General features: G+C 36.6%; 1 protein-coding gene across 6 annotated transcripts in view; it reads left to right on the top strand.

The window, feature by feature from the left end:
• Positions 1-26,416, top strand: part of PUS10 (pseudouridine synthase 10) — a 93,994-nt gene that overhangs the window by 46,259 nt on the left and 21,319 nt on the right. For all 6 annotated transcript variants that reach the window (XM_074287003.1, XM_074287004.1, XM_074287005.1 and 3 more), the window contains 3 exons: positions 2,680-2,791; positions 9,334-9,395; positions 12,477-12,522. In XM_074287003.1, coding sequence (XP_074143104.1) covers positions 2,680-2,791; positions 9,334-9,395; positions 12,477-12,522 — 220 coding nt within the window. The remainder of the gene's footprint in view (positions 1-2,679; positions 2,792-9,333; positions 9,396-12,476; positions 12,523-26,416) is intronic.

Raw genomic sequence — 26,416 nt, 5'->3', positions numbered from 1 at the left:
TATATAAATTTATTCTATCTGCTTTTGTTCGATTTTATATCAACAAAATTACATCTAAGACAACTTTAGCATTAGGAGAACAATGTTGTTATCCACAATGACGATTCTAAACAACCTTGTCTCTTTCTATATTTGCATTAAGCAGATGGTAGTGGTGCAGTGGATATAGTACTAGACTAGGAGGACTTAGAAATACCAGAGTTCAAATCCAGTCACCAGCTGTGTGACTTTGGGCAAGGCACTTTATTTCTGTTTTCCTTAGTTTCCTTATCTATAAAATGTTGAAAATAATAGCCTAGGCTGTTATGAGGATCAAGTAAAATAATTGCAATGTGCTTAGCATAGTACCTGGTAAATAGTAAGTGCTATATAAATGTAAGTTATTATCATTTTTAGTATTTTTATTATTAGCCATTTCTACACCTTACCCACCTCCACATATGCTCTGATCTAGCCTTGCTGGCTACCTAGCAACTTAGAAAAACACAAATGAACATTCTCTGTATTGCATTTTTTAATTATTTTGGTAAACATTTCCCAATTAAATTTTAGTCTAAATAGGCCCATGAGTATAACACAGTTCTATATTTTCCTGACTTTACTTAATAAAATGCTCTTTAATTGGTTATAGATTTAAAAACTGTCAACTGGCCACTTCCTCTGAACTGATGTTTCCTTTTGGCTGAAGAAGTACCCCCACTGATTCTTCTTGTACATGTTACTTCTGGTTCTTTTACTCTTTTATGATCATTTTGACTTCTTGATATGGATATTTCCCACAATGTGTCAACTTCATGACCTTACTCAGATTAAAGTGTAATTGGGAAATGTTTACCAAAATAACTCAAATACATTACAATATAAGATAGTGTGCATTTGTGTGACTTTGGGCTAGGCCCTTCACCTCTGCTTTTTGTAGTTTTCTGCATTAGTATGTAGCCAGCAGGGATCCTTTACTATTGTGATTGACAGCAATGACAGAGAAAGTGGCATTTGAGCCACTTTTTATTGAAGGAAATAAGGATTCTCAGAATCTCTTTTTGTTTCTCTTTATTCTTTCTATGTTCTTTCCCTAAACAATCTCCTTTATTCCCATGATTTTAATAGTAAATACTTAACCAAATTTTTAACCTTTAGCCTCCTCTTCTGAACTCTAGGACATCTTTAACTTTCTAGGGGACATTTTAACCTAATATAAACTTAATATAAGCACCCCCAACTCATCTCCAAAATCGAATGTTTTATCTTTACTTTTAAACTGGTTATTCCTCATCATGGCCTCACTATTTCTAACTGTGAAATCACTTCTCAGGTTCTTAAAAATGAACTTTTGGGCTTGTCTTTAGCTTTTTATCCTTCCAGTTACCAAATCCTGCCAGTTCTTCATTTGGCAATTATCTCTTCTCTTTATTCCTACTTTCACCACTTTACAAATGCCTTAAATTGCCTTCTACCTTGACTATTATTATATCGTCCTAACATCTCCCATTTGATTCATCCTTTATCCTACCTAGTTTCTTAAATCTTCCTTATGCATAGATCTAGTTGAATCATAACTCCTTAAAAATATCAGTTCCTTATTGCGTGTCTCTATATTTCAAATCCCTTTGATTATCATTCAGGGGAATCTAATCTGTTGCATGCCATCTTCTTAGCCTTCTAATACTCTCCACCATGCATCCTACAATGCAGCCAAGTCATACTGTTTTTTACCAAATGACCTATAACTTCTCTCTTCTGTGTCTTTATTTGTGCTGGTCTCTGTACCCTACAATGTCCTTTCTCATACCCTTTACCTGCTCAATTTAACCCTATCTTTTAAAGTCTACATCATATGACAACTTTTTGATGAAGACTTCTCTGGTGTTACCTCCTATCTGTTCCAAAGGCCTTGTTCCCTGCACTTCACACAATGTTTTCTGACTCTGGTATAATTATCATATATTATAATGGGAATAATATTTAAAATATTTATCCTTCAGTATTTAGCACAGTGTTCTGCATATAGGTACTTAATTGATTTTTTTCTCAATTTATGTTGAAGAGTTGAAATCTTAACATATTTACTGTAGATTTTCAGAACCCATGAATTGGGTTTTCTTCTAATATTGCACTGGTTTACTTATAAAAATTATATTAACACTTCTTAACTTTATTCCTTTATGAATATGTTATTTTGTCAATACGGGTATTCTCTGGTAACACAGATAGAATCCCTCTATAATGTGGTAGGTAGACTTTGAGAGTTGCTGTAACCAAATACTTGATTACCTCTTAACCAACCTGGTTACGAGCCCCTCCAAATTCAGTTCAACTGCTTCTCATATGGCAGATACACAGTTCATCTTGGTTCCATATTCAAAGCTTTTCCAGCTTGTTAGAACCTGCTATGATGAGACATCAGAGTTGGAGTATAACAATGAATTCTTTTCATTTCATGTCTCTACAACATGAACTTTTCCAGTACTTTCTGTTCTGTAAACATTAGAATCCACCTGGCCATAAGCAAATATGCTAATTTTAATTCAGAAAAAAACACCTTGCTGGTGAAAATATTTTACTTATTCTATAACCACTGAATAACTATTTTTTTCTTTTGTAGTTTCTGGTCTTTGATAGGAAAAATATGAACTCACCCTGCTGAATTTTTTTTATTTTTTTTTTTTTAATGATGTTTAGGAAACAGGGTCTGTTTCTGGGAAGAGATGATATTGTTCAACTTAAAGAAGCCTACAAATGGATTTCTCATCCCTTGTTCTCAGAGGAGCTGGGTGTTCCTGTTGATGGAAAGGTATTAACTAATTAAGTAATAATAGTGTTCGTTTTTTCCATGTGGTTTTTAAGTTGTGTAACATCAATGAGTTCCTTAGAGTTAAAGTATTCTTTTCTCTAAACAATCCCTTGGATAAATATAAAACTTTTTTAATTTCCTGATTTTATTCAATTCTTTTTCATGGGTTTGTATGAACCTGCCCATAATGGAATTCTTTAGCATGTTTCTTGTTGTACAACTGGCAGAAATAATTTAAAGAGAGCATTAAGTATAGAATCAAGAGCTTCAGTAATATTCTCCATGATTAGTACATGTGTGACTGTGGGCAAGTCTCTTTATCTGTTTGTTTTCCTCATCCACAAAATGAAGGTATCGGACCACATGATGCCTAATGATCTCTATTGAATCTATATTAGATACTCTACCCCTGCTGCTCTCTTTCCTTTCCAAGGCAGGTCTTTAAGCCTCCATCTGCTTCTGCTGGCACGATGCTTTCAGTACAGGGCTGGGTAGGAAGCCTAGTGTCCTTCACCCTGCCCACGTGGAAAGTCCCAGCTTTCATTGGCAATGGCATCGTAGTGGCCCGGGTGGTGTTGGAAGGCTTTTGGATGTCGTGTTTGGCAGAGCACTGGCCAGATCCAGTGTCAGGTATGTGATCTTTGCTGGCCCGCCTCATGACCTGCCCACAGCGAGAACCTTGCTGTTGTAACTCTGGCACCTTGCTGGGGCCACGTGGGCATAGAAGGGGAGGAACCAGAAGCTCAGCTAGTACTCACTAGAAGAAGAGTTTTCCCTCCATCTCAGCAGATCCCTGAGTGTGTGATTGATGATGACATCATCAAGGATTTCTACAACCCTTTGTTGACTGAGGTTTAAAAAGAGGAGTCAGGGGTCCTCTCTGTGTGTAAGTTGAGCAGCTACAGCCCATCTTCTGGTAGGTGGAGGTTTGCTGTTCTGCATTTGTTCCCTTAGGTAACTCAAGGAGCACAGAGCACTCTGGGGTCCAATAGTCTGCTTCTGTTCCTCCTCTGAGAAATCCTGAGTGTCCAACCAATTGTGTGACACTAGAAGGAAGTAAAAATGGGAGATGACTCCCTCAGATAAGAAGGGCACTCCTCCTGCTGTTTTTTCAAAGGATGAAGCTACAGGGGACTCCAGTTAATCTTGATTTTTTTTGTTTTCTTTGATTTTTTTAACCCCTTGGATTGACTGACCCAAGTGGGGACCTCCACATCTACTTCCTAGTATTTGCTGCTGCTACTTTACAGATGGCTATGATGTTCTCTAGACCTCACCCGTGGATAATAGAGCTGCAGAGATGCTGCCCAAGAGCTCCACAAAGATCTGTGCTAGTATTTTGCATATGCTAGAACTAATCCTCTTTGGTTGTGGGACTGAAATTTCACTCTATCAGGTGTCAAATGCAGAGTTCTCCAGGGTGTTATATACTCCCCTTCTCCCCCCAGTCTTGAAAACAAGATCTCCAAGATTCCACCAGTCTTTCTAGCCTTTCCTTGGAACTGATAGCTATTATCATCTCTGTGGTTTTCAGAAGAACAGGGTATAATTTCATTGCTGGCTCTTATGTCTACTTTAGCCTACTCTTCCTAATCCACAATCCAGCAAACACAATCTCATACCTGGCAGTGACTGCTGCCTTCTCTCCATTTCTGTGTGTCTCACATATGTGTCGGATTTTTAGGGATTTTAGAAAATAAAATGTCTTGCTAAAAACAAAACAAAAATCCCCACTCTATTATGCACATGTAAATGAAGATTTAAAAAAAATTTTTTTTTCTGGATCAAATCAAATGTTTAGCAACACCCTGTTGTGTGCTGATCAGCTTCAAATTTTTATCATTGTCAGTTAGCATTCATCGTCTTCTTCTGATATGATGTGAGACAGGACAAGGAAGTACAATAGAACTTGGTGAAGAATAATAACAATTTTTGTATGCTAGCATTTATATAGTGTTTTAAGGTCTGCAAAGCACTTTACAAGTATGATCTCATTTTATCCTCACAACGATTTTCATTTTACCAATGAGGTGACTTGGTAGACAGGGTAAGCAGCTTACCTAGGGTCATTTAGTTAGTGAGTGTCTGAGATTGATTTTGAACTTATGTCATCCCAATTTCACATGCTGTGCTCTATGTATTATGCTATCTACATCTACTTGCCTTAGAAATCTGGTATTAGAAAAAGTTGCATAGGTTTACTCATTTTTTCATCAGTCTTTTAAGGACTGTGTGATTGGTGATCTGATTTATGATATATCTTTGTGTGCAATTATGAATAATAGTGTTATGATCCTATAGCAAAATTACTTTTAAGCCAACTTTTATATAGAGCAAGAGGTCTTAATATTTTAGATCCCTTGGGTAAAAGCCTATGGGCTGCCTTCTCAGAATAGTATTTCAAAACATATAACATAAGATATGGTATTACAAAAGAAACAAGTTATATTAAAATATAGTTATCAAAATATTTTTTAAAAATTCACTCTTAAAGTTTATAGACAATTGCATTTTAAGAACCACCCCTGTTGGACACTGACACTTAGGTTAGTTGTAAATCTGCATAATTGGGCAGAATAGTAAGAGATCTTGATCTCTCTACTTCAACAAATAACATGTGAGAAACTAGCTGATTTTATCACTTGATAATACTGCCTAGCCATATCTTATCTAAACTCTTACCATTTTTCCGCTCTAAGTTCAGTACTTCTATATTTTTATAGAATGTAGAACAAAGGCAATAACACATTCAGTTAGTAAAAAGAATGCTACCTAACTTAAAAGAGTAGTACATTTAATTTTGTAGGTCCAATGCATTCATTAACAGTAGCAAGAATGTTAATAGGTGAAAAAAACCTCCATATATTCAACTATCTTTTGTATATACTGCTGTCATTTTTCCTTCACATTTTACTAATCTAAACAATTAGAATTTTCAAAATGACCCACTGCCTATTTAATAAATACCTATTGATTGAATCAATCTCTGTAGTCATTACAGAACCTGCCATGTTCAAAGATTAGAAAAGATTTATTTTAATCTAATACCCTTTCTCTGAGTGAGGTATCAGAGTAGGACTATAGTGGAAAATTATGTAGTTAAACCAATTATAATTCCACCACATTATAACTGAAGGCTGATTCTTGTATAAATGAAGAAGTGAGAGAAGATAACTCACATTTATATGGTTTTTTTTTAATAAAGTATTAAAGTCCTATGAATGAGGTAGTATAAGTATTATCACAATTTTCAATCTGAGGACATTGAAGTACCTTGATTTTCCCAGAATTACTGGTGTAGAACTGGAACTCTAAAACTTGTACTCCAATATGAAAGTAGCAAAGTGGTAAAAAGTCAGCTTCCTGGAGTCAGAGTCTGATCCTGTTTTGTCTTTAACACAAATTACTTAAATCATACAATTTCTCCATGCTCCAAGGAACTCTAGGATTGTAAGGTATAGATAAATTGTCATTCTGCCTCAGCTGAAGGAGTTCCATACAGGAATATCTTAAATGATTAAAATGGTTAAAAATCGGTTTTGATGCACTAATAACTTTACCTATTGAAGTGAGAACAAAAGTTATTTTTAAAAAAGATATAGGAAAAGCAACACTACTTATATATTCACACAGATTATTTCTTTTGATATAAGGAATATTTATGATTAGTTTTTGGTTTTGTTGTTGTTAACAACAGGTAGAAGGGAGATATCACAGTCCTTGATAATAGATGTTACTATTAAGATTTCAGAAGTTCCTTTTCTGAAGTCTTACGATCCAGTAATGAACATAAAGGATGCAAAAATTATTTAACAATTCTCCTACAAATGGATAAAAAAAAAAATACATGAGACCAAATCTCTTCTTTTTTTTGTGTGTGTCCCCCCTGAGGCTGGGATTAAGTGACTTGCCCAGGGTCACACAGCTAGGAAGTATTAAGTGTCTGAGACCAGATTTGAATTCGGGTACTCCTGAACTCAGGACTGGTGCTCTATCCACTGCACCACCTAGCTGCCCCTAAGAGACCAAATCTCATTGGGAAAATTCAAATACTCATTTAGTCCTTTGCTGAACCAGGTTGGTATAGTGGAAGGTAGAGAAGTCTGCAAATGAGTCAGGGCAGGAGCATCTCCCCTATGGAGACACGGTAGTTGAGGCACAAGGATTTCCAGACTCTTCCTGGGGCGTTACAATAAGGACAAATTGTCAGCTTTAGTTGCCTGTTACCTGGTAGATCCAGGCTGGACTATGGAGAGGACTCCTCCATGAGGGTAAGAATGCCCTGGGCAGTGTACTGAGACAAGAGGGAGTTTTTAGAAGCAAGCATCAGTGGTGTGGCTCAAACCCTTGTAGTTTCCAACATCTAGCCTAGCCTACAGAGGAGGAACCAGAACAAGAATCCCAGAGTAAAGGGAAGCTAACAGTTCTGTCACTGAATCAGTAGAACTGCCTAGCTGGTTGATGGAGGCCTATGAATGACCTAATTGCCATTCATACCCAAACGCAGGTCAGGAACTTCAGAGCTCATATCAGAAGAGCAATCAGATTTGCCCTGGATCAGCCCACTTTGGAAGGCAACTATGCCCATCGCTAACCACCAGCACAATCAGATCACTTTGGGAACATTGGAGGCTTACCACTCCCCAGGCTACTTCAGTAAGCAAAGACTCAGAAAAACAGCTTGAGCAAAAGTTTGATTAGAATTCCTAAAAGAGTTGAAGCAAGAGTCTAAAAATGTTTTCATAAATGAAATGAGATCACTTGAGAAAAAAATTGGAAAAGAAATGAGATATAGAAGAAAGAATTAGAAACTGAATTATCATAGCTTAGCCCAAGAGATTAAAAAAAAAAATAAAATAAAAATAAAAACCTTTACCCAAGTAACAACTTCCATTTTAGGATCAAATAGAAGCTAGTGATGTCATGAGGCAACAAAAAATATTGGAACAAAGTCAAAAGGCTGGGGGGAAAAAAAAAGAAAATTGAAATGTTTCATAGGAAAAACAATTAACCTGGAATATTGATCAAGATGAAATAATTTAAGAATCACAGACCTACCTTAAACCTACAAACAAAGAGCTTAGACTTCCTTTTTCAAGATGTCATAAAAATACCCAGATCTCTTAGAACCAAAGGGCAAAGTAGAAATACAGAAAAATCCATCAGCCACTTCCCAAAACAGACTCCCAAATTAGAACTCTCAGCACATAATAGCTAAACTCCTGAGTCTCCAGAACAAAGAAAAAATCGCAGCCTAAAAGAAAGAATTCAGTTACTGAGAAGCCACAATCAGAATCGCACAGAGTTTAGCAGTAACTACTATAAAGAATTTGGAAGGCATTATTTCGGAAAGCAAAAAGATATGGGCTTAGAGCTAAAAAATAACTTAATAAAACTGAGTATAATTCTACAGGGTCAGGGCAGGGCGAAATACACTCTTTAAAAAATGAAAAGACTTTTAAGTATTCTCGATTTTTAAAAAATGGAGCAGAATTGAAGTCCTAAAGTTAACTAAAGAAAAACAAAATGGTAATCATGAATGAAAATGATATAAAACTAAACAAGGATAAACTGCTACATTTTAATATGTGAAGAGGATACACATATCCCCTTGGAGCCTTAGTAGAGACCATAGAAAGGATTTATAGACAAAATTTAAAGAGTGGAGAGTAGGGAAGGGGAATACACTGGGGAGAGGGAAGGTAAAGTTAGGAAAAATACTCTCATGTAATTAGGCCCTGAAAATAGAATCTGTTCAAATAGAGAAAAGGGTGTAATCAATTGATACTTTTACTTTACTCTCATCTCAACTTGTTAAAGTAATTATATAATGTTACAATAGCATTTATGTAAAATCTGCTATGTGCTAGTAAGTGTGCTAAATTCTTTACAAATATTATCTTATTTGATTCTCATTGTAACCCTACATGGGAGGTACATTTTACAATGGAGGAAACTGAGTCAAATAAAAATTAAATTGCTTGCCAGGAATACAGTATAGTGTGTGTCTGAGTTCAGATTTGAACTCATGTCTTCTGAATTCTAGGTCAGCAATATTGTGCCAACTAGCTTCCTTCAAACAAGGGAAAATATGCTTGCTCAGATTTCTTTCTTTCTCTTTCTCTTCTCCTCTTCCCCTCCTATCCCATATATATAGAGTTGGCTACTAGATTATAGCATTGTATTAGATAATCATAATTTTAAGATTGAAAGGCACAAACCTTAAAAACTCACTTTCACTGTATTATTCCCCTAAATTCCCACCCCATTTTCACATATATTTCATATATACGTACAACAAAAACTGTTGTTATTATATAATATAAACTCTGATCTTTAATTTTAACGGGCTGCACTGGTCTAAGTTTTAACAATATATATTTTTTTAAATCAGTGTCTTATAAAACTAGGCTCTGAGCAAGCTGGTTGTAGTAACATTTTCAGTTTTCTTTTTTACTTTGAAAGTTTTAATTTATATTTTCATTCATAAATTGTGAGATGTTTCCCTTTGCTAATTTCAAAACTATTTTTTTATGATTTAGAGCTTGTTTGAAGTAAGTGTGATCTTTGCTCACCCTGAAACAGATGAGGATTGCCACTTCCTGTAAGTTTCTTTTGTAAGCATGATAGTAATCTTTATAATTGTATAACCATGTTCATATTCTTTAGTTTTCATGAAGGTAAATTTAATGGCTTATTTTTCTCCTCCTACACTTCTTTAATTTTAATTCAAGCATTAAATCAGTTCATATCCTAATTTTATAGGTATTATTATAGGTAATAATTGCTTATGATCTTCTTAGAGGATTTTTTTGGCCACCAAACTCCAATTGTGGATTTTATTTTATACAGTATAAAATAACTGCCAAGATCCTTTTCAAATTTAAAATCCTATAGTCTTATTATGTTTACAAAGGATCTTTTAACTCAAAGATTTTCTTATTTGGTTTCCTTAAAAGAGTTCACATCACCAGAATGGTAAATCTGAAATTCATGAAAGATAAATGATTTTGTTAGAAATTATTTCTAATCCAGTACTATTTCTCTGGGCCCACTATGTGACCTATACAGTGCCAGGCATTTTGCTAAACACTAGGGATACAAAGAAGGGCAAAAAGAAACTCCTTTCATAGAACTCACAATCTAATGGAAGATACGGCATACAAACAACCGTGTACAAATAAGATATTTATGTACGTAGGATAAATTGGAAATAATCAACAAAAGGAAGACATTTCTATTAAAGGGGGTTGGGAAGGCTCTCTGTAGATGGTGGGAAGCCAATAAGTCAGTTTTTTGTTGTTTAGTTGTTTTTAGGCCTTCAGGACCCCATTTGGGATTTTCCTGGCAGAGATACTGGAGTGGTTTGCCATTTCTTCATCTCATTTTACAGATGAGGAAACTGAGGTAAACAGGGTGAAGTGACTTGTCCAGTGTCACATAGCTAGTAAATGTGTGAAGTCACATTGAACTCAAGCTCTCTGACTTCAGACCCAGCACTCTATCCACTGATTAGTTGTCCTATTCAGAAAACTTATATTAAGCATTTGCCAGGTACTATGCTACAAAGAAAGAAAGTTCTTGCTCTCAAGGGGTTAAATAAGGGGGCAGTGACACAGCGTCACAGGAAGGGGGAGTGATGAAAATAGTGGTGTAGGAGGTTTGTCTTTCGTTCGTTATCGGAATTAACCAGACAAATCGCTCCACCAACTAAGAACGGCCATGCACCACCACCCACAGAATGGAGAAAGAGCTATCAATCTGTCAATCCTTTCTGTGTCTGGGCCGGGTGAGGTTTCCCGTGTTGCAAGACTTGCAGGTGAGGGAGAGCTCACGAGCCTTACTCTCTCTCTCTGGAGCTATCTGGTCCAGTGGCTAGAGGTAGATCAAAACACCTGGAGGTGACCCTGGATGTAGAGGGACAGATTAAGGTATAAGAAAACTGAGAGTAAAGTGAACATGGCTGAAGGGTTTTTGTTGCCAAACACAGGGAGCCATTGGAGTTTATTGATTTGGGGATGAGGTGTAACATACTCAGACCTGTGTTTTTTTAGGATGGGAGGAAGTTTGGGGTTAGAGCAAAGAATAAGAGAATAGTCATTTAATATGTTTTTGATATTAGGTTTAATGTTGAACCTGATAGTCCTTCAAAACTCATGCAACTCCTTAGATGTAAATTTTGGCTGCAGCTTCTAGTAAAAGAATTGCTACAGCTTGGGGCTCAGCCTAGACACTGGGAATTGGAGATAATTATAACAATCTTAGCTAATGTTTAATAAAACTCTTTACAGGTTATAAGATGATTTGCAAACATATCATTTACTATTTGAGGTAGGAACTAAAGATAATGCTCCCATTCTAGAGATGAACAAACCCAGGGCTCAAGGATATTAAATGATATCTCCGTTTTATCAGAGGACTAGAGTGGGTATTTGAGTCCAAACCTTTTCTGATTCTACATATGATACCATTCAGTGTACACACACACACACGTGCACCCAGCTTCCCCTTGCTTTTGTTTTAAGGCTTTTTTGGTACTCAGTGTTTTCTCTTGAAAATCTTTTGTTGGAATTAACAAGTGAAAAAAATTCCTTGACCTTAAAGATCCCAGATATACTTAAGGGAGCGAAGAAATAAGTTAGGATTTTTTACATTTACCTAATATTCGTCATTTCACATTCCTGTTTTTATTTGACTTCACAATACTCTAGTGAAATGGTAATAATGGTGATAGCAAGCATTGATAAAATACTTTAAATCCTGAAAAGTTCTTTATATATATGATATCATTTTATTCTCAGTAATAACTCTGAAAGGGGGGGGGTGGTGTTATCATTCCCCATTTTACAGACACAGAAGGGAAGCCAAGAAGTTGTGGCCTGCCCAGGGTCGCTCAACTAGTTAACATCTGGGATCTGATTGGAACTTTGTATTTACTGACTTTAGGGCCAATTCTTTATATCCATTTTTCCACCTATCTTGGCAAAGGTAAAGTATTATCAATTTATAATTATAATTTATAATATATATAATATTTTCCCACTGTAGTGGGAAAGCCATATCTTCTAACTGCTAGTAGAGTTAGGTGGAGAGTTGAGAGGGTGTTCTACTGAGAGTCTGGAAGATCTGAGTTCACATCCTGCACAGACATGCTACAGTGGTTCTGGACCAATCACTTAAACTCTCTTAGCCTCAGTTTCCTCATTTCTGAAACAGGAATAATAATAGTATCTACCTCACTTCTAACTGCTACTATAACTAGACCATGCCGCTTTAATCTTCCTAAACAAGGGAGAATTGGCAAAATGGGTTAGGAGAGTAATGGCACAGTTCATTGGAGAAATTCTGGATTTTAAATTAGAACAATCTAGTTTAAAATCTTAGCGCTCTCATTTAACAGCTGTGTGATCACAGGCAAGTATGTAATCTCTCTCAGCCTCATTTTCCTCAACTGTAGAATAAAGATAATACTTATTTTACTTACTACACAGGAACTTAAGAAAAGAACTATGTAAAATTGAAAGTGCTATGCATTAATGTGGATAAATGTGGGCTGTTATCATTGTAGAGTTTTTGCTCCCACCTGATATTCTGAAGTCAATAGCCAAATTATATAAAATATACTTAAATTTTATTATCTAGAAGTATAGTAATAATGCTTGAAATTAATTTTATTTTGTTTTAGGAGCACCTCATGCCCAGACTGTTTCAAACGAGCCAAAAATAAACAGGTAGAAAATTTCCCTTATTCTTTGGGGGGGAAGGAGGAGAAGGTATATGAGTGGAAGTTTCACCAATAAAATACACAACTTATAGAGTATTTTAAAGATTTCAAAGCACTTAACATTTATTATCTTATCTGGGGTTCAAAAGGGCCTTTGAAGCAGGTTCTCCAGATATTATCTTTCTGATAGAGATGTCAAAGTGAAAGTCATGGAGTTTAAGTGACTTGGCTATATTCTCATAACTGTCATTTCCCATTATCCCCTGTATTATTTATAAAGTGCTCATCTCAGGGATTCTCTACTGTTAGCTCAGGTTTGAGTCTCTGCTTTGCCTGAGAAAGTCATTTAGAGTTCCCAAGATTCAGGTTCCATGTCTTTCAAATGGGTATAGTAATGTTTGTATTGCATATATTGATCATGATCCAGTGCTTCGAAGACATACTGCTGTGGGCATCCTTCATGATGATGCATCATACATATGGGGTCCATGAGGCTCACAGCCCTCCTGAGTACAGCCTGAACCACATTAAAATATAGTTGAGAAATACTTAACAAAAAAAAGTACAATAGAACATAGACAATAATTATTATATGGATTTTAAAGTCAACATGTAGTCCACAAAGATCCTTTTTGGGTGATTTAATGGTCCTTTTTTCTGTTTGAGTTTGATACCACTGCTTTGGATCCCAGCTTCTGAAACTGGGACCTGACCCACATGAGGCTGCATAACTGAATGTGGGGGTTGTGAAATTAAGATACAGTATTAGTAAATGTTTCATGTGTTTACCTATTTTATATATTTATACCCAGGGCCAAGAAATTTCTTAGCCAAAAAGGGATCACAAGTGGGATAAATGTAAGAAGCCCTGCCCTAGAAACATAGTTTTAATGAGTCCCCATGTCCAGAAAAAAAAATAAAAATCATCAACTGATAGCCAGCCTTTGGGTAATTAGTTTGTCCAAACTTAAGTAGATTTATCTGATGACATGTTCCTGGGCCCATATTCAAGACTTATCAAGACTAGCTTAATAGGACCTAGTAGAGCTTGTATGTCTTAGGAGAGGCCAGCATCACTTTCATTCTACTCTGAGTCCTAAGAATAGAACTTTGTTAGAAGATATAAAATACTTTTGAAAGATATTTGCATTGCTTATTTTTTTTAGCCCTTCTAACTAAAAAGTTCTAGAACATATATGTACATATATTCATGACAATTTCTGAGTTGTTCCCTAATGTTAAAATAAGTATCATAATTTCAGTAATGCTTGTGTTTCTCAATATGGAAAATAAAATTTAATTCTAATCCAAAAGTTTCATTATATAACTGCCACATTTCAAAATTTTATGTAATGTTCATTTTCTAAAAATATATAATTTTTTTTATAAACCCCAAAATTGATTATTTTACCCAGAGATAATCTGAGTTGTTAGTCTGATTATAGCTACACTTGAAAAAAGTTAACTTGTATAGATTCATAGTATTTCTTACTTTTTATACCTTCATTTACAAATATAGTCAATTTGGGGGCAGCTAGGTGGAGCAGTGGATAGAGCACCAGTCTTGAATTCAGAAGGACCCGAGTTCAAATCTGGTCTCAGACACTTAACACTTCCTAGCTGTGTGACCCTGGGCAAGTCACTTAACCCCAGCCTCAGGGAAAAATATATATATAGTCAATTCACAGGAACATAATACAATTGAAACCATCTATGCCTATTTTACATTTATCAGACATCTTTTGCAGAAATTATTTTAATGAAATCCATTTTTAATTCATATTCTCTTTACTATTATTATATACACATCATGAGTCTAGCATCTGTTGGCATTTTAACTTACGAATACTTAGCTAGTTTAGGATCATAGATTTAGAGCTAAATGGGATCTTACTCCTTAATCAAGACCAACTTGTACATTTTAAAACTTAAAACATTGAAGGTTTTAGAATGTCAAGGCAGAAAATACGATTAAATTATAAAATTTGCCAAATGTATACTTTTATAATTTGGAGGGTAGAATAAATCTGTTAAATATAATATTCTGTGCATCTAGCTATTTTTTTGTAGTGATCCTTGCCTGCAAATTTCTAACCATCTAGAAAGACTTTGCATCTAAATACAGTTACTATGCAATGAGACTATTCTAAGGAAGTTTGGAAAGGTTTATAAACTGAAGATTAGTCACCTGTCAGGTATTTTGTTTTGATTGTAGCATCTACTAAAATGTGAAGTGATTGCCTTCAAAAGAAAAAATTATTTCTCGGAAAACATTCATTAGTAAAGTAGAAAAAGAATGTTAATGAACTAGTATGTGATATTTAAATGTTTCACTTAAGAAATTGAGAAGAAAAACAAAGGAAAACAGAAGAAATAAAAAGAAGAATGCTTGGAAGAGTTAGAAAAGAAATCAGTAAGAACTACAATCATGGTTTCCATTTCATTCTGGCCATCATCTTGACTACCTTTCTACCTGAGAATGGGACTCTATACCCTGATGCCATACTAGCTGTGATAGGCTAGTTTGGGCCTTACGTTGCTTGGGCTTCTGGTTTGTATCCACATTTTAGGAATATCTTTAGCTGTCTCCTCCCCAGCCTGCTTTTATTTATTGTCTTCCCAGGTTAGAATATAAGCTTTTGAGGGCTGTGATTGTTTTGCTTGTTTCAAAGATGACTTGAAGTTAAAAATAAAACAAACAAACAGACTTCCGGCCAAGATGGCGGCGTGGAGGCAGACAGCTGCTTGAGCTCCTCCTTTTCTCTCAGAACTTACTTCATGACAAGCCTCTGACTTAATGCTTGACCCAGAAAGAAATCCACAAATAATCACCAAGAGAAGACATCCTTGAAAGTCGCCAGAAAAGGTCTGTGTTTGCTCGGCGGAGGGTCAATCAGACTGGGCGCAGACTGAGGGCAGACAGCCAGAGCAAGACAGGCAGCTCACACAGCTCAGACCGGAGGGGGAGGGGTGTGATCTCTGCCGTTTCTGTGAAAAGGCTTTTGCCCCAGTGTGGATGCTCCGTCTTGGCAGCAAGCCAGGAGCGGTGGAGAGGGTGTAAACACCGGAGGTGAAGATTAAAACCCCAGAAAGCCAGCGTCTCTCAGAGCCCGGCCACCCCCAACCCCCACCTGGACTGACTCGGTGCGTTCTCGGAGCCTCAGAGCGCAGACTCAGTACAGTCATTGCTGTTCTGTTAGTGGCTCTCTGCTGCCCTACCCCCAGTCTGTAGAGGAAGCCCATAAATACCATCCAGCCCCATCCCCCGCAAAAAAGACCAATTGTTTCTCTTGTCAGTTTGTTTTCTTGGATTCCTGCTCTGACAAAATGAACAAAAAATTCAAAAGGGCTCTAACCATTGACAGCTTCTGTGTGGAGAGGGAGCAGACTTCAAATGCTGAGGAGACTAGGAACAGACTGTCCCCAGATGTATCCCCTGGGAGGGATATAAGCTGCTCCTCAATACAAAAGAACCTCATAGAGGAAATCAAAAAGGCTCTCACAAGAGAGCTGGAAGAGAAATGGGAAAAGGAAAAGGAAGCTTGGCAAGAGAGCCTGGAGAAGTCATCCCATGCATTCAAAGACAGAGTGGATAAAGAAATCAAATCATTGAGAAACAAGATTAGTGAGCTGGAAAAGGTAAACAACTCCAAGGAAAACAGGATTAGTGAGCTGGAAAAAGAAATCAGCTCTCTAAAAAATAAAATGGATAAAATGGAAAAAAATTCCATAGAAGATAAAAACTCAATTGGACAATTACAAAGAGATATAAAAAAAGTGAGTGAAGAAAATACATCATTGAAAATTAGACTGGAACAAGTGGAAATGAATGACTCAAGGAGAAACCAAGAGGGAGTCAAGCAAAACCAGAGAAATGAAACAATTGAAAAGACTGTCAAGTACCTTACCAGAAAGACAACAGACCTGGAAAACAGATCCAGGAGAGACAATTTGAGAATAATCGGACTCCCTGAAAAATGGGAGGAAAAAAATAGCTTGGACACCATTTTCGAGGAAATTATCAAAGAGAACTGCCCAGACGTACTGGAAACAGAGGGTAAAATAGACATTGAAAAAATTCATCGATCACCTACTGAAAGGGACCCTAAAATCAAAACGCCAAGAAATATAGTGGCCAAGTTCAAGAACCATCAGACAAAGGAAAAGATATTGGAAGCTGCTAGAAAAAAACAATTCAGATATGGAGGATCCACAATAAGGATTGTTAGGATTACTAAGTGAGAACTAAGGTTGTCTGGATAGTGACAAGGTGAGAATTCAGGTTTTCTGGACAATTACAAGGTGAGAACTCAGGTTGACTTGATAGAGGGGGCAAGCTCATTGGCTGGGGTGGTTCTTCCCAGAAGCCCTTGCATTATCCCACGCCCATTCTCTGGGAGGATAAAAGAGACAGCACTGGGCGCAGAGAGCAGATCGGCCTGGAGAAGGATAAGAGCTGGAGGAGATTCAAGAAGAAGACTGCACTACATATGGCTTGACGGGGCTATCTGCAGGAAGGGAAGTAACTTCTAAGGACAAGAGTTAACAGCAACTGCCTGGAGACAACGGTTCACTACAGGAAGAAGAATCTGTCTGAAAGATTGTAGTAGACACAGCAGATCTCTTCCCAGAGAGCGATCCAGCAGCTTCTGGAGACGACAGCTCGCTACATTTGGCGTCCACACGTGGGGCAAGGACTTTTGCTTATCCTGACAAGAGGAGCTAGACCAGACCTTCGCAATTTGGCGCCCGAACAGGGACAGACACAGTCCTGATTCCAGTGGAAAAGCTTCTGATCTAGATCTCAGTCTCTCTGACCCAGAACCGTGAGTAACGAGGAAACTTTGTTAAAAGATTAAGTGAGCATGCTAATAGATAAATAAGGAACTTAACTTGTTAAGGGCTAAACCAGGAATCTCTTAATAGCTGAAATGGGGCAGATGTTAGCTATATTCAATCCCTGGACCTCAGCCGACTCAACCTCAGCCCCAGACGCAACCTCAGCTCCATTCAGGAGTGGTACTATAGAGAGTATAATCAAGATAATTGAGGAGCAGAGTTTACTTGTAACCTGGGTACAGATTGCTAAACTCTTGGCTGCATTAAGACGTACATCCCCTTGGTTCTTAGAGGAAGAAAAGATAGATGTAGATAAATGGAAGCTAGTGGGATATGAAATGAAAGAATTTCAAGCAAAAAATGGGCCTCGTTCAATTTCTGCAGAAGTATTTTATATCTACAACATAGTTCAATTAGCTTTAAACTATCAAGCAAGTTGTAGGAGAAGGAAAAGTTCAAAAAATGAACAGAGGAGGAAGTGTGAGGAAAAAAGGAAAGATCAAGATCTTTCCCTAGAGCAAGAGGATTTAAATGAGGAATTATGGTATGATTCTCTTGAAGAAGCTTCAACCCTGCCTAGAGAACAGATTATTGACAGGCCCACATCAACCCCACCTTCAGAGATGGAGGAAGAAAGAGGGGAAGAGGCAGAAACACAAACAGAATTGCCTGTGAAGAAGCCTAAGCCTATGACAAGATTAGAAAAAGCATTGGTTAAAGCTAAGAGAGAAGGACAGGATATAAGTGATTTTATACATGCATATCCTGTGATTGAAAATACTGACTCTGTAGGTAAAAAAAGGAGAAGATATGCACCTTTAGATTTGAATAAAATTAAGGATTTGAAAAAAGGTTGTACCCTTTATGGGGCTACATCAGCTTATGTCAAAATGTTACTAGATGGTTTGTCTTATGAAGTCCTAACCCCGAATGATTGGAAATCCATAGCAAGGACATGTCTGGAACCTGGAGAAAATTTATTATGGCTTGCGGAATTTCATGAATTATGTAAAATTCAAGTCAGATGCAATTTGGAAATAGGAGTTAACACACAATTCACTTTTGAGCACTTAGCTGGTGAAGGTCAGTATGGAGAGAATTCAGAACAGATTCATTATACCATGACAATATATGAACAAATTGCTAAGGCTGCAATAAAAGCTTGGGGTGTCCTCCCTGGACAGAAAGATCAGGGAGAGGCTTTCACTAAAATACAGCAAGGTCCCAATGAACCTTTTGCAGATTTTGTGGGACGTTTGCAAACTGCTGTCAAAAGAACTATTGGAGAAAATTCAGCTACAGAAATAATGACCAGACATCTGGCTAAGGAAAATGCCAACGAGATTTGCAAAAGAATTATATGGGGATTAGACAAAGATGCTCCTTTAGAGGAGATCATAAGACGCTGTGCTACAGTGGGAACAAATGCTTTTTACACCCGGACAATGATGAATGTGGAAAGACAGGGTCCCTCCTGGCAAGGGACTTCTAGAGAAACTCGGCGATGTTTTCAATGTGGAAAAATTGGACATCTAAGAGCTCAGTGTAGGTATGGAGATACAGTGAGAAGACAGGGTGAGAGAAGACCTAAAACCCCATGTCCAAAATGCAACAGAGGACTCCATTGGGCATCAGAGTGTAAACTAATTCAGGGAAATAGGATGAGGGGCCCAGATCCAGGGCCCCAGGCAAAAAAGACTTGGGGCATGATGGCAGCTGATGTTACACCCAAAGAGCCTTTAGAAGGCCAGGACTGTGATTTAATCAATCAGCTGAAAAACAATCACATGGAAGAAAGGGATTACCCAATCAATCAGCCAAAAGACAATCAGATTGCAAAAATGGATTACACTTGGGGAGAATACAGGCCTTTTAAACCAACATGGCTGTATCCAGTGCAAACAACTCCAATGTAATTGTCAGATGATGAGAAGAGATTTAGAAAGCGGTTAACTGCCTGGGAGAGAGGGTTTGCTTGTATTTCTTCAGCAGGAGAAGGAATCAGATGGGTGCCAACGAGTCATATTCGCCTTGTCCATCAGAGAGAGACAGAAAAAGAGAAAGACCTCAAAATAAAGGAGAAGATCTAAGAAACATCTGACACTGAAAGAGCATGGATAATAAGAAGACTGTTAAAGAACTTTAAAAACCAGCAGGAATCATTGGACTTCCTCACACAAGATGAGACTAATGGACAATGGACTTATGGACATTTATAAATTTTCAATTTATGATTATTTGATTATGTTATTTGTTATATACTTCTAGCGTGTATTATGTTACTATGTGCTTATGTAATTTATGTAATTATGTGTAATACTTCCCATATTGATGGATTTATGTTTCAAGGTCATGACTGTCCTATGTTCTAAATCAAAAGAAAGGGGGAGATGTTAGGATTACTAAGTGAGAACTAAGGTTGTCTGGATAGTGACAAGGTGAGAATTCAGGTTTTCTGGACAATTACAAGGTGAGAACTCAGGTTGACTTGATAGAGGGGGCAAGCTCATTGGCTGGGGTGGTTCTTCCCAGAAGCCCTTGCATTATCCCACGCCCATTCTCTGGGAGGATAAAAGAGACAGCACTGGGCGCAGAGAGCAGATCGGCCTGGAGAAGGATAAGAGCTGGAGGAGATTCAAGAAGAAGACTGCACTACATATGGCTTGACGGGGCTATCTGCAGGAAGGGAAGTAACTTCTAAGGACAAGAGTTAACAGCAACTGCCTGGAGACAACGGTTCACTACAGGAAGAAGAATCTGTCTGAAAGATTGTAGTAGACACAGCAGATCTCTTCCCAGAGAGCGATCCAGCAGCTTCTGGAGACGACAGCTCGCTACAAAGGATAACCCAGGATCTAGCAGCGTCCACATTAAAAGAATGCAGGGCCTGGAACATGATATTCCGAAAGGCTAAGGAACTTGGTATGCAGCCAAGAATAACTTACCCAGCAAGAATGAGCATCGTTTTCCAGGGAAGAAGATGGACATTTAACAAAATAAATGAATTCCATCTATTTTTGATGAAAAAACCAGACCTACATAAAAGGTTTGATCTTCAAATACAGAACTCAAGAGATTTCTAAAAAGGTAAAAAGAAATCTTGAGAACTATACTTCTGTCAAAAAAATATGTAAAGAAGATATGTACAATTTGTCTTAGAAACTAGTGGTGGAAAGCAGATTATATCATAAAAAAGTGTAAAGTGGTGGTACTACATCTCATGAAGAGGCAAAGGTAACCTATTATATCTGAGTGAAAGAAAGGAGGGAGATGAACATAGCGTGTATCAATAGACATATTCGATTTATGGTGAAACTTCTTCCACTTCATTGAAAAGTGAAAGGGAAGGAGTAAGCTAAGGGGAATACAGAAATTGTGAGGAAAAGGGGTAAAATAAGGGGAGGATCTTTAAGGTGGGGGAGGGATCCTAAAAAGGGAGGGCTGTGAAAAGCAAGTGGTGTTCACCAGTTTAATACTGGGTAGGGGGGTAAGAGGGAAGGAAAGGGGAAAAGCATAAGCAGGGGTTAATAGGATGGCAAGGAATATAGAAATAGTCCTTCTAACCATAAATGTGAATGGGGCAAACTGCCTCATAAAGAGGAAGCAGTTAGCAGACTGGATTAAAAATCAGAATCCTACTATATGTTGTTTACAGGAAACACACCTGAAACAGGATGAGACATTCAACCTAAAAGTAAAAGGTGGAGCAGAATCTATTATGCTTCAGGCAAAACCAAAAAAGCAGAAGTAGCCATCCTCATCTCAGATCAAGCAAAAACAAAAATTGATCTAATTAAAAGAGATAAGGAAGGGCATTATATCCTGCTAAAGGGAAGCATCAATAGTGAAGCAGTATCAATATTAAACATGTATGCACCGAGTGGTGCAGCATCTAAATTCTTAAAAGAGAAATTAAGAGAGCTGCAAGAGGAAATAGATAGCAAAACTATAATAGCGGGAGATCTCAACCTTGCACTCTCAGAATTAGATAAATCAAACCACAAAATAAATAAGAAAGAAGTCAAAGAGGTAAATAGAATACTAGAAAAGTTTGATATGATAGATCTTTGGCGAAAGCTAAATGGAGACAGAAAGGAATATACTTTCTTCTCAGCAGTTCATGGAACCTATACAAAAATTGATCATATACTAGGGCATAAAAACCTCAAAATCAAATGCAGTAAGGCAGAAATAGTAAATGCATCCTTTTCAGACCATAATGCAATCAAAATAACATTTAATAAAAAGCCAGGGGAAAATAGACCAAAAAATAATTGGAAACTAAATAATCTTATACTAAAGAATGATTGGGTAAAACAGCAAATCATAGACATAATTAATAACTTCACCCAAGAAAACTATTGAATTAATTAATAAAACTAAGAGTTGGTTTTATGAAAAAACCAACAAAATAGACAAACCCTTAGTAAACCTGATTAAAAAAAGGAAAGAGAAAAAGCAAATTGATAGTCTTGAAAATGAAAAGGGTGAACTCACCACTAATGAAGAGGAAATTAGAACAATAGTTAGGAGCTACTTTGCTCAACTTTATGCTGATAAATTCGATAACTTAAATGAAATGGAAGAATACCTTCAAAAATATAGCTTGCCCAGATTAACAGAGGAAGAAGTAAGTAGTCTAAATAGTCCCATCTCAGAAAAAGAAATAGACCAAGCTATTAACCAACTTCCTAAGAAAAAGTCCCCAGGACCAGATGGATTTACAGGTGAATTCTACCAAACATTTAAAGAACAACTAACTCCAATGCTATGTAAACTATTTGAAAAAATAGGGATTGAAGGAGTCCTACCAAATTCCTTCTATGACACAGACATGGTACTGATACCTAAACCAGGTCGATCGAAAACTGAGAAAGAAAACTATAGACCAATTTCCTTAATGAATATTGATGCTAAAATCTTAAATAAGATATTAGCAAATAGACTTCAGAAAATCATCCCCAGGATAATACACTATGACCAAGTGGGATTTATACCAGGAATGCAGGGCTGGTTTAATATTAGGAAAACTATTAGTATAATTGACCATATTAATAATCAAATTAATAAAAACCATATGATCATCTCAATAGATGCAGAAAAGGCATTTGATAAAATCCAACATCCATTCCTACTAAAAACGCTTGAGAGTATAGGAATAAATGGACTATTCCTTAAAATAATAAGGAGCATATATTTAAAACCTTCAGTAAACATTATATGTAATGGTGATAAATTAGAACCTTTCCCTGTAAGATCAGGAGTGAAACAAGGTTGCCCATTATCACCATTACTATTCAATATAGTACTAGAAACTCTAGCCTTGGCAATAAGAGCCGAGAAAGAGATCCAAGGAATTAGAGTAGGAAATGAAGAAATCAAATTGTCACTTTTCGCAGATGACATGATGGTATACTTCGAGAACCCCAAAGACTCTGCTAAAAAGCTATTAGAAATAATTCAGAATTTTAGCAAAGTTGCAGGATACAAAATAAATCCACATAAATCCTCAGGATTTTTATACATTACCAACACAATCCAACAGCAAGAGATACAAAGAGAAATTCCATTCAAAATAACAGTCGATAGTATCAAATATTTGGGAATATATCTACCAAAGGAGAGTCAGGAATTATATGAGCAAAATTACAAAACACTTGCCACAAAAATAAAGTCAGATTTAAATAATTGGAAAGACATTCAGTGTTCTTGGATAGGCTGAGCGAATATAATAAAGATGACAATACTCCCCAAACTAATCTATTTATTTAGTGCTATACCAATCAGACTCCCAAGAAACTATTTTAATGACCTAGAAAAAATAACAACAAAATTCATATGGAAGAATAAAAGGTCGAGAATTGCAAGGGAACTAATGAAAAAAAAGTCAGAGGAAGGTGGTCTAAGTGTACCTGATTTAAAGCTATATTATAAAGCAACAGTCACCAAAACCATTTGGTATTGGCTAAGAAATAGACTAGTTGATCAGTGGCATAGGTTAGGTTCACAGGGCAAGATAGTGAATAAAAATAGCAATCTAATCTTTGACAAACCCAAAGATCCCAAATTTTGGGATAAGAATTCATTATTTGACAAAAACTGCTGGGAAAACTGGAAATTAGTATGGCAGAAACTAGGCATGGACCCACATTTAACACCACATACTAAGATTAGATCAAAATGGGTCCAAGATTTAGGCATAAAGAACGAAATCATAAATAAATTGGAGGAACATGGGATGGTTTACCTCTCAGACTTGTGGAGGAGGAAGGAGTTTGTGTCCAAGGGAGTACTAGAGACCATTATTGATCACAAAATAGAACATTTTGATTACACCAAATTAAAAAGTTTCTGCACAAACAAAACTAATGCAAACAAGATTATAAGGGAAGTAACAAATTGGGAAAAAATTTTTACAGTTAAAGGTTCTGATAAAGGCCTCATCTCCAAAATATACAGAGAAATGACTTTAATTTATAAGAAATCAAGCCATTCTCCAATTGATAAATGGTCAAAGGATATGAACAGACAATTTTCAGATGATGAAATTAAAACTATTTCCACTCATATGAAAGAGTGTTCCAAATCACTATTGATCAGAGAAATGCAAATTAAGACAACTCTGAGGTATCATTACACACCTGTCAGATTGCTTAAGATGACAGGAACAAATAACGATGAATGTTGGAGGGGCTGTGGGAAAACTGGGACACTGATGCATTGTTGGTGGAGTTGTGAAAGAATCCAACCATTCTGGAGAGCAATCTGGAATTATGCCCAAAAAGTTATCAAAATGTGCATACCCTTTGACCCAGCCATACTACTACTGGGCTTATACCCCAAGGAACTACTAGAGAAGGGAAAGGGTTCTGTATGTGCCAAAATGTTTGTGGCAGCCCTTTTCATAGTGACTAGAAGCTGGAAGATGAATGGATGTCCATCAATTGGAGAATGGTTGGGTAAACTATGGTATATGAATGTTATGGAATATTATTGTTCTATAAGAAATGACCAACAGGAGAAATACAGAGAGGCTTGGAGAGACTTACATCAACTGATGCTGAGTGAAACGAGCAGAACCAGAAGATCATTATACACTTCAACAATGATACTGTACGAGGATGTATGCTGAAGGAAGTGGATTTCTTCAACATAGAGAAGAGCTAATCCAATTCCAATTGATTAATGATGGACAGAACCAGCTACATCCAGAAAAGGAACACTGGGAAATGAATGTAAACTGTTATTTTTACCTTCTGAATCCAATTCTTCCTGTGCAACAAAAAATTCGGTTCTACACACATATATTGTATCTAGAATATACTGTAATATATTTAACATATATAAGACTGCTTGCCATCTGGGGGAGGGGGTTGGGGGAGGAAGGGAAAAAAATCTGAATAGAAGTAAGTGCAAGGGATAATGTTGTAAAAAATTACCCATGCATATGTACTGTCAAAAAAAGTTATAATTATAAAATTTAAAAAACAAACAAACAAACAAAAAAAAAACCATGAAGATCCTGGCAACTGGTCTCATAACTTCTTGGCAAATAGAAAAGAAATGAAAGTAGGCTCATTTCATATAGCAACTGCAGCTATGAAATGAAAAAAGACTTGCTCCTTTTTTTTTTTTTTTTTTTTTTCCCCAAATTATCCCCTCCCTTCCTCCACTCCCTCCCCCCAATTGCAGGTAATCCCATACATTTTACGTGTGTTACAATATAACCTAGATACAATATATGTGTGTAAATACCTTTTTCTTGTTGCACATTAATTATTAGCTTCCGAAGGTATAAGTAACCTGGGTAGATTAGACAGTAGTGCTAACAATTTATATTCACTTCCCAGTGTTCCTTCTCTGGGTATAGTTATTTCTGTCCATCATTGATCAACTGGAAGTGAGTTGGATCTTCTTTATGTTGAAGATTTCCACTTCCATCAGAATACATCCTCATACAGTATTGTTGTTGAAGTATATAGTGATCTTCTGGTTCTGCTCATTTCACTCAGCAACAGTTGATTTAAAGACTTGCTCCTTTTAAGGAAAGCTATCATAATCTAGATGGCATATTAATAAGCAGAGACATTATCTGACTGATGAAGATCCCTATTGTCAAAGCTTTGGTTTTTCCAGTAATGTATAACTTATGTATGTCATAATAATTTCATAAGGAAAGCTTAACATTTGAGAATCACACTTTTGAAATATGATGCTGGATAAGCCTCTTAAACAGTAGAGAGATCACGTCACTCAGTATCTAAAGATTAATCCAGATTTCTCATTAGAAGGACATAGATTGAAATTGAGGCCCAAATACTTTGGCCTCATAATGACATGATAATTAATGCTCTTTGGAGAAAACTCTGATGATGAGAAAGACTAAAGGCAGAAAGTGAAAGAAACAGCACAAGATGAGGTGGATTGTGTCCTGGAAGCAAGGAGTATGAAGTTGGACAGATTTTGAGAAGGCAGTGGAGGATAGAAAGGCCTGGTGTGCTATGGTCCATGGAATTCGTGAAAAGTTGAATATAAGTGAATGAATGAGCAAGATTTACACTCATGGCACATTACACTTTCTGGCACAGTGAAAGGGTTTAACAAATACATTATATAGGAACAATCAGACTAAAACAATGACTGAAATATATCAATAACCAGCAGTTATGGATAAGGATTGGACAGCAATTCAGTATATAATTTCATGGGTATTAGGAGCTTCTACAGTCAACTGGGTTTTATTAAAAACACTGCATGTGTACTAAGCATTGTGCTAAGCATATATGTATATATACAAAGAAAGTAAACATTCTGTTCCTTTCCTAAAGGAGATGGAATATAAATAACTATGGAGATATATATATATATGTGTGTGTATATATATACTATATATGTAAGATGTAGAATAAGTCAAAGGTAATCTCTGAGAAAGACCTTGAGGAAAAGGAGAGGAGACCTGGAAAAGCCTCCTGCAGCAGTTTTGGATTTGAACTAAGACTAGAAGAAAGCTAGGGTATCCAAAATACAGGAAGAAAAACATTGTGGGCATAAGGGACAGCCAG

This window comes from Sminthopsis crassicaudata, chromosome 2, assembly GCF_048593235.1.
Source record: "Sminthopsis crassicaudata isolate SCR6 chromosome 2, ASM4859323v1, whole genome shotgun sequence".
NCBI lineage: Eukaryota > Metazoa > Chordata > Mammalia > Dasyuromorphia > Dasyuridae > Sminthopsis > Sminthopsis crassicaudata.
The sequence above is the reverse complement of the archived record's forward strand: the minus strand, read 5'-3'. Positions and strand labels throughout refer to the sequence as shown.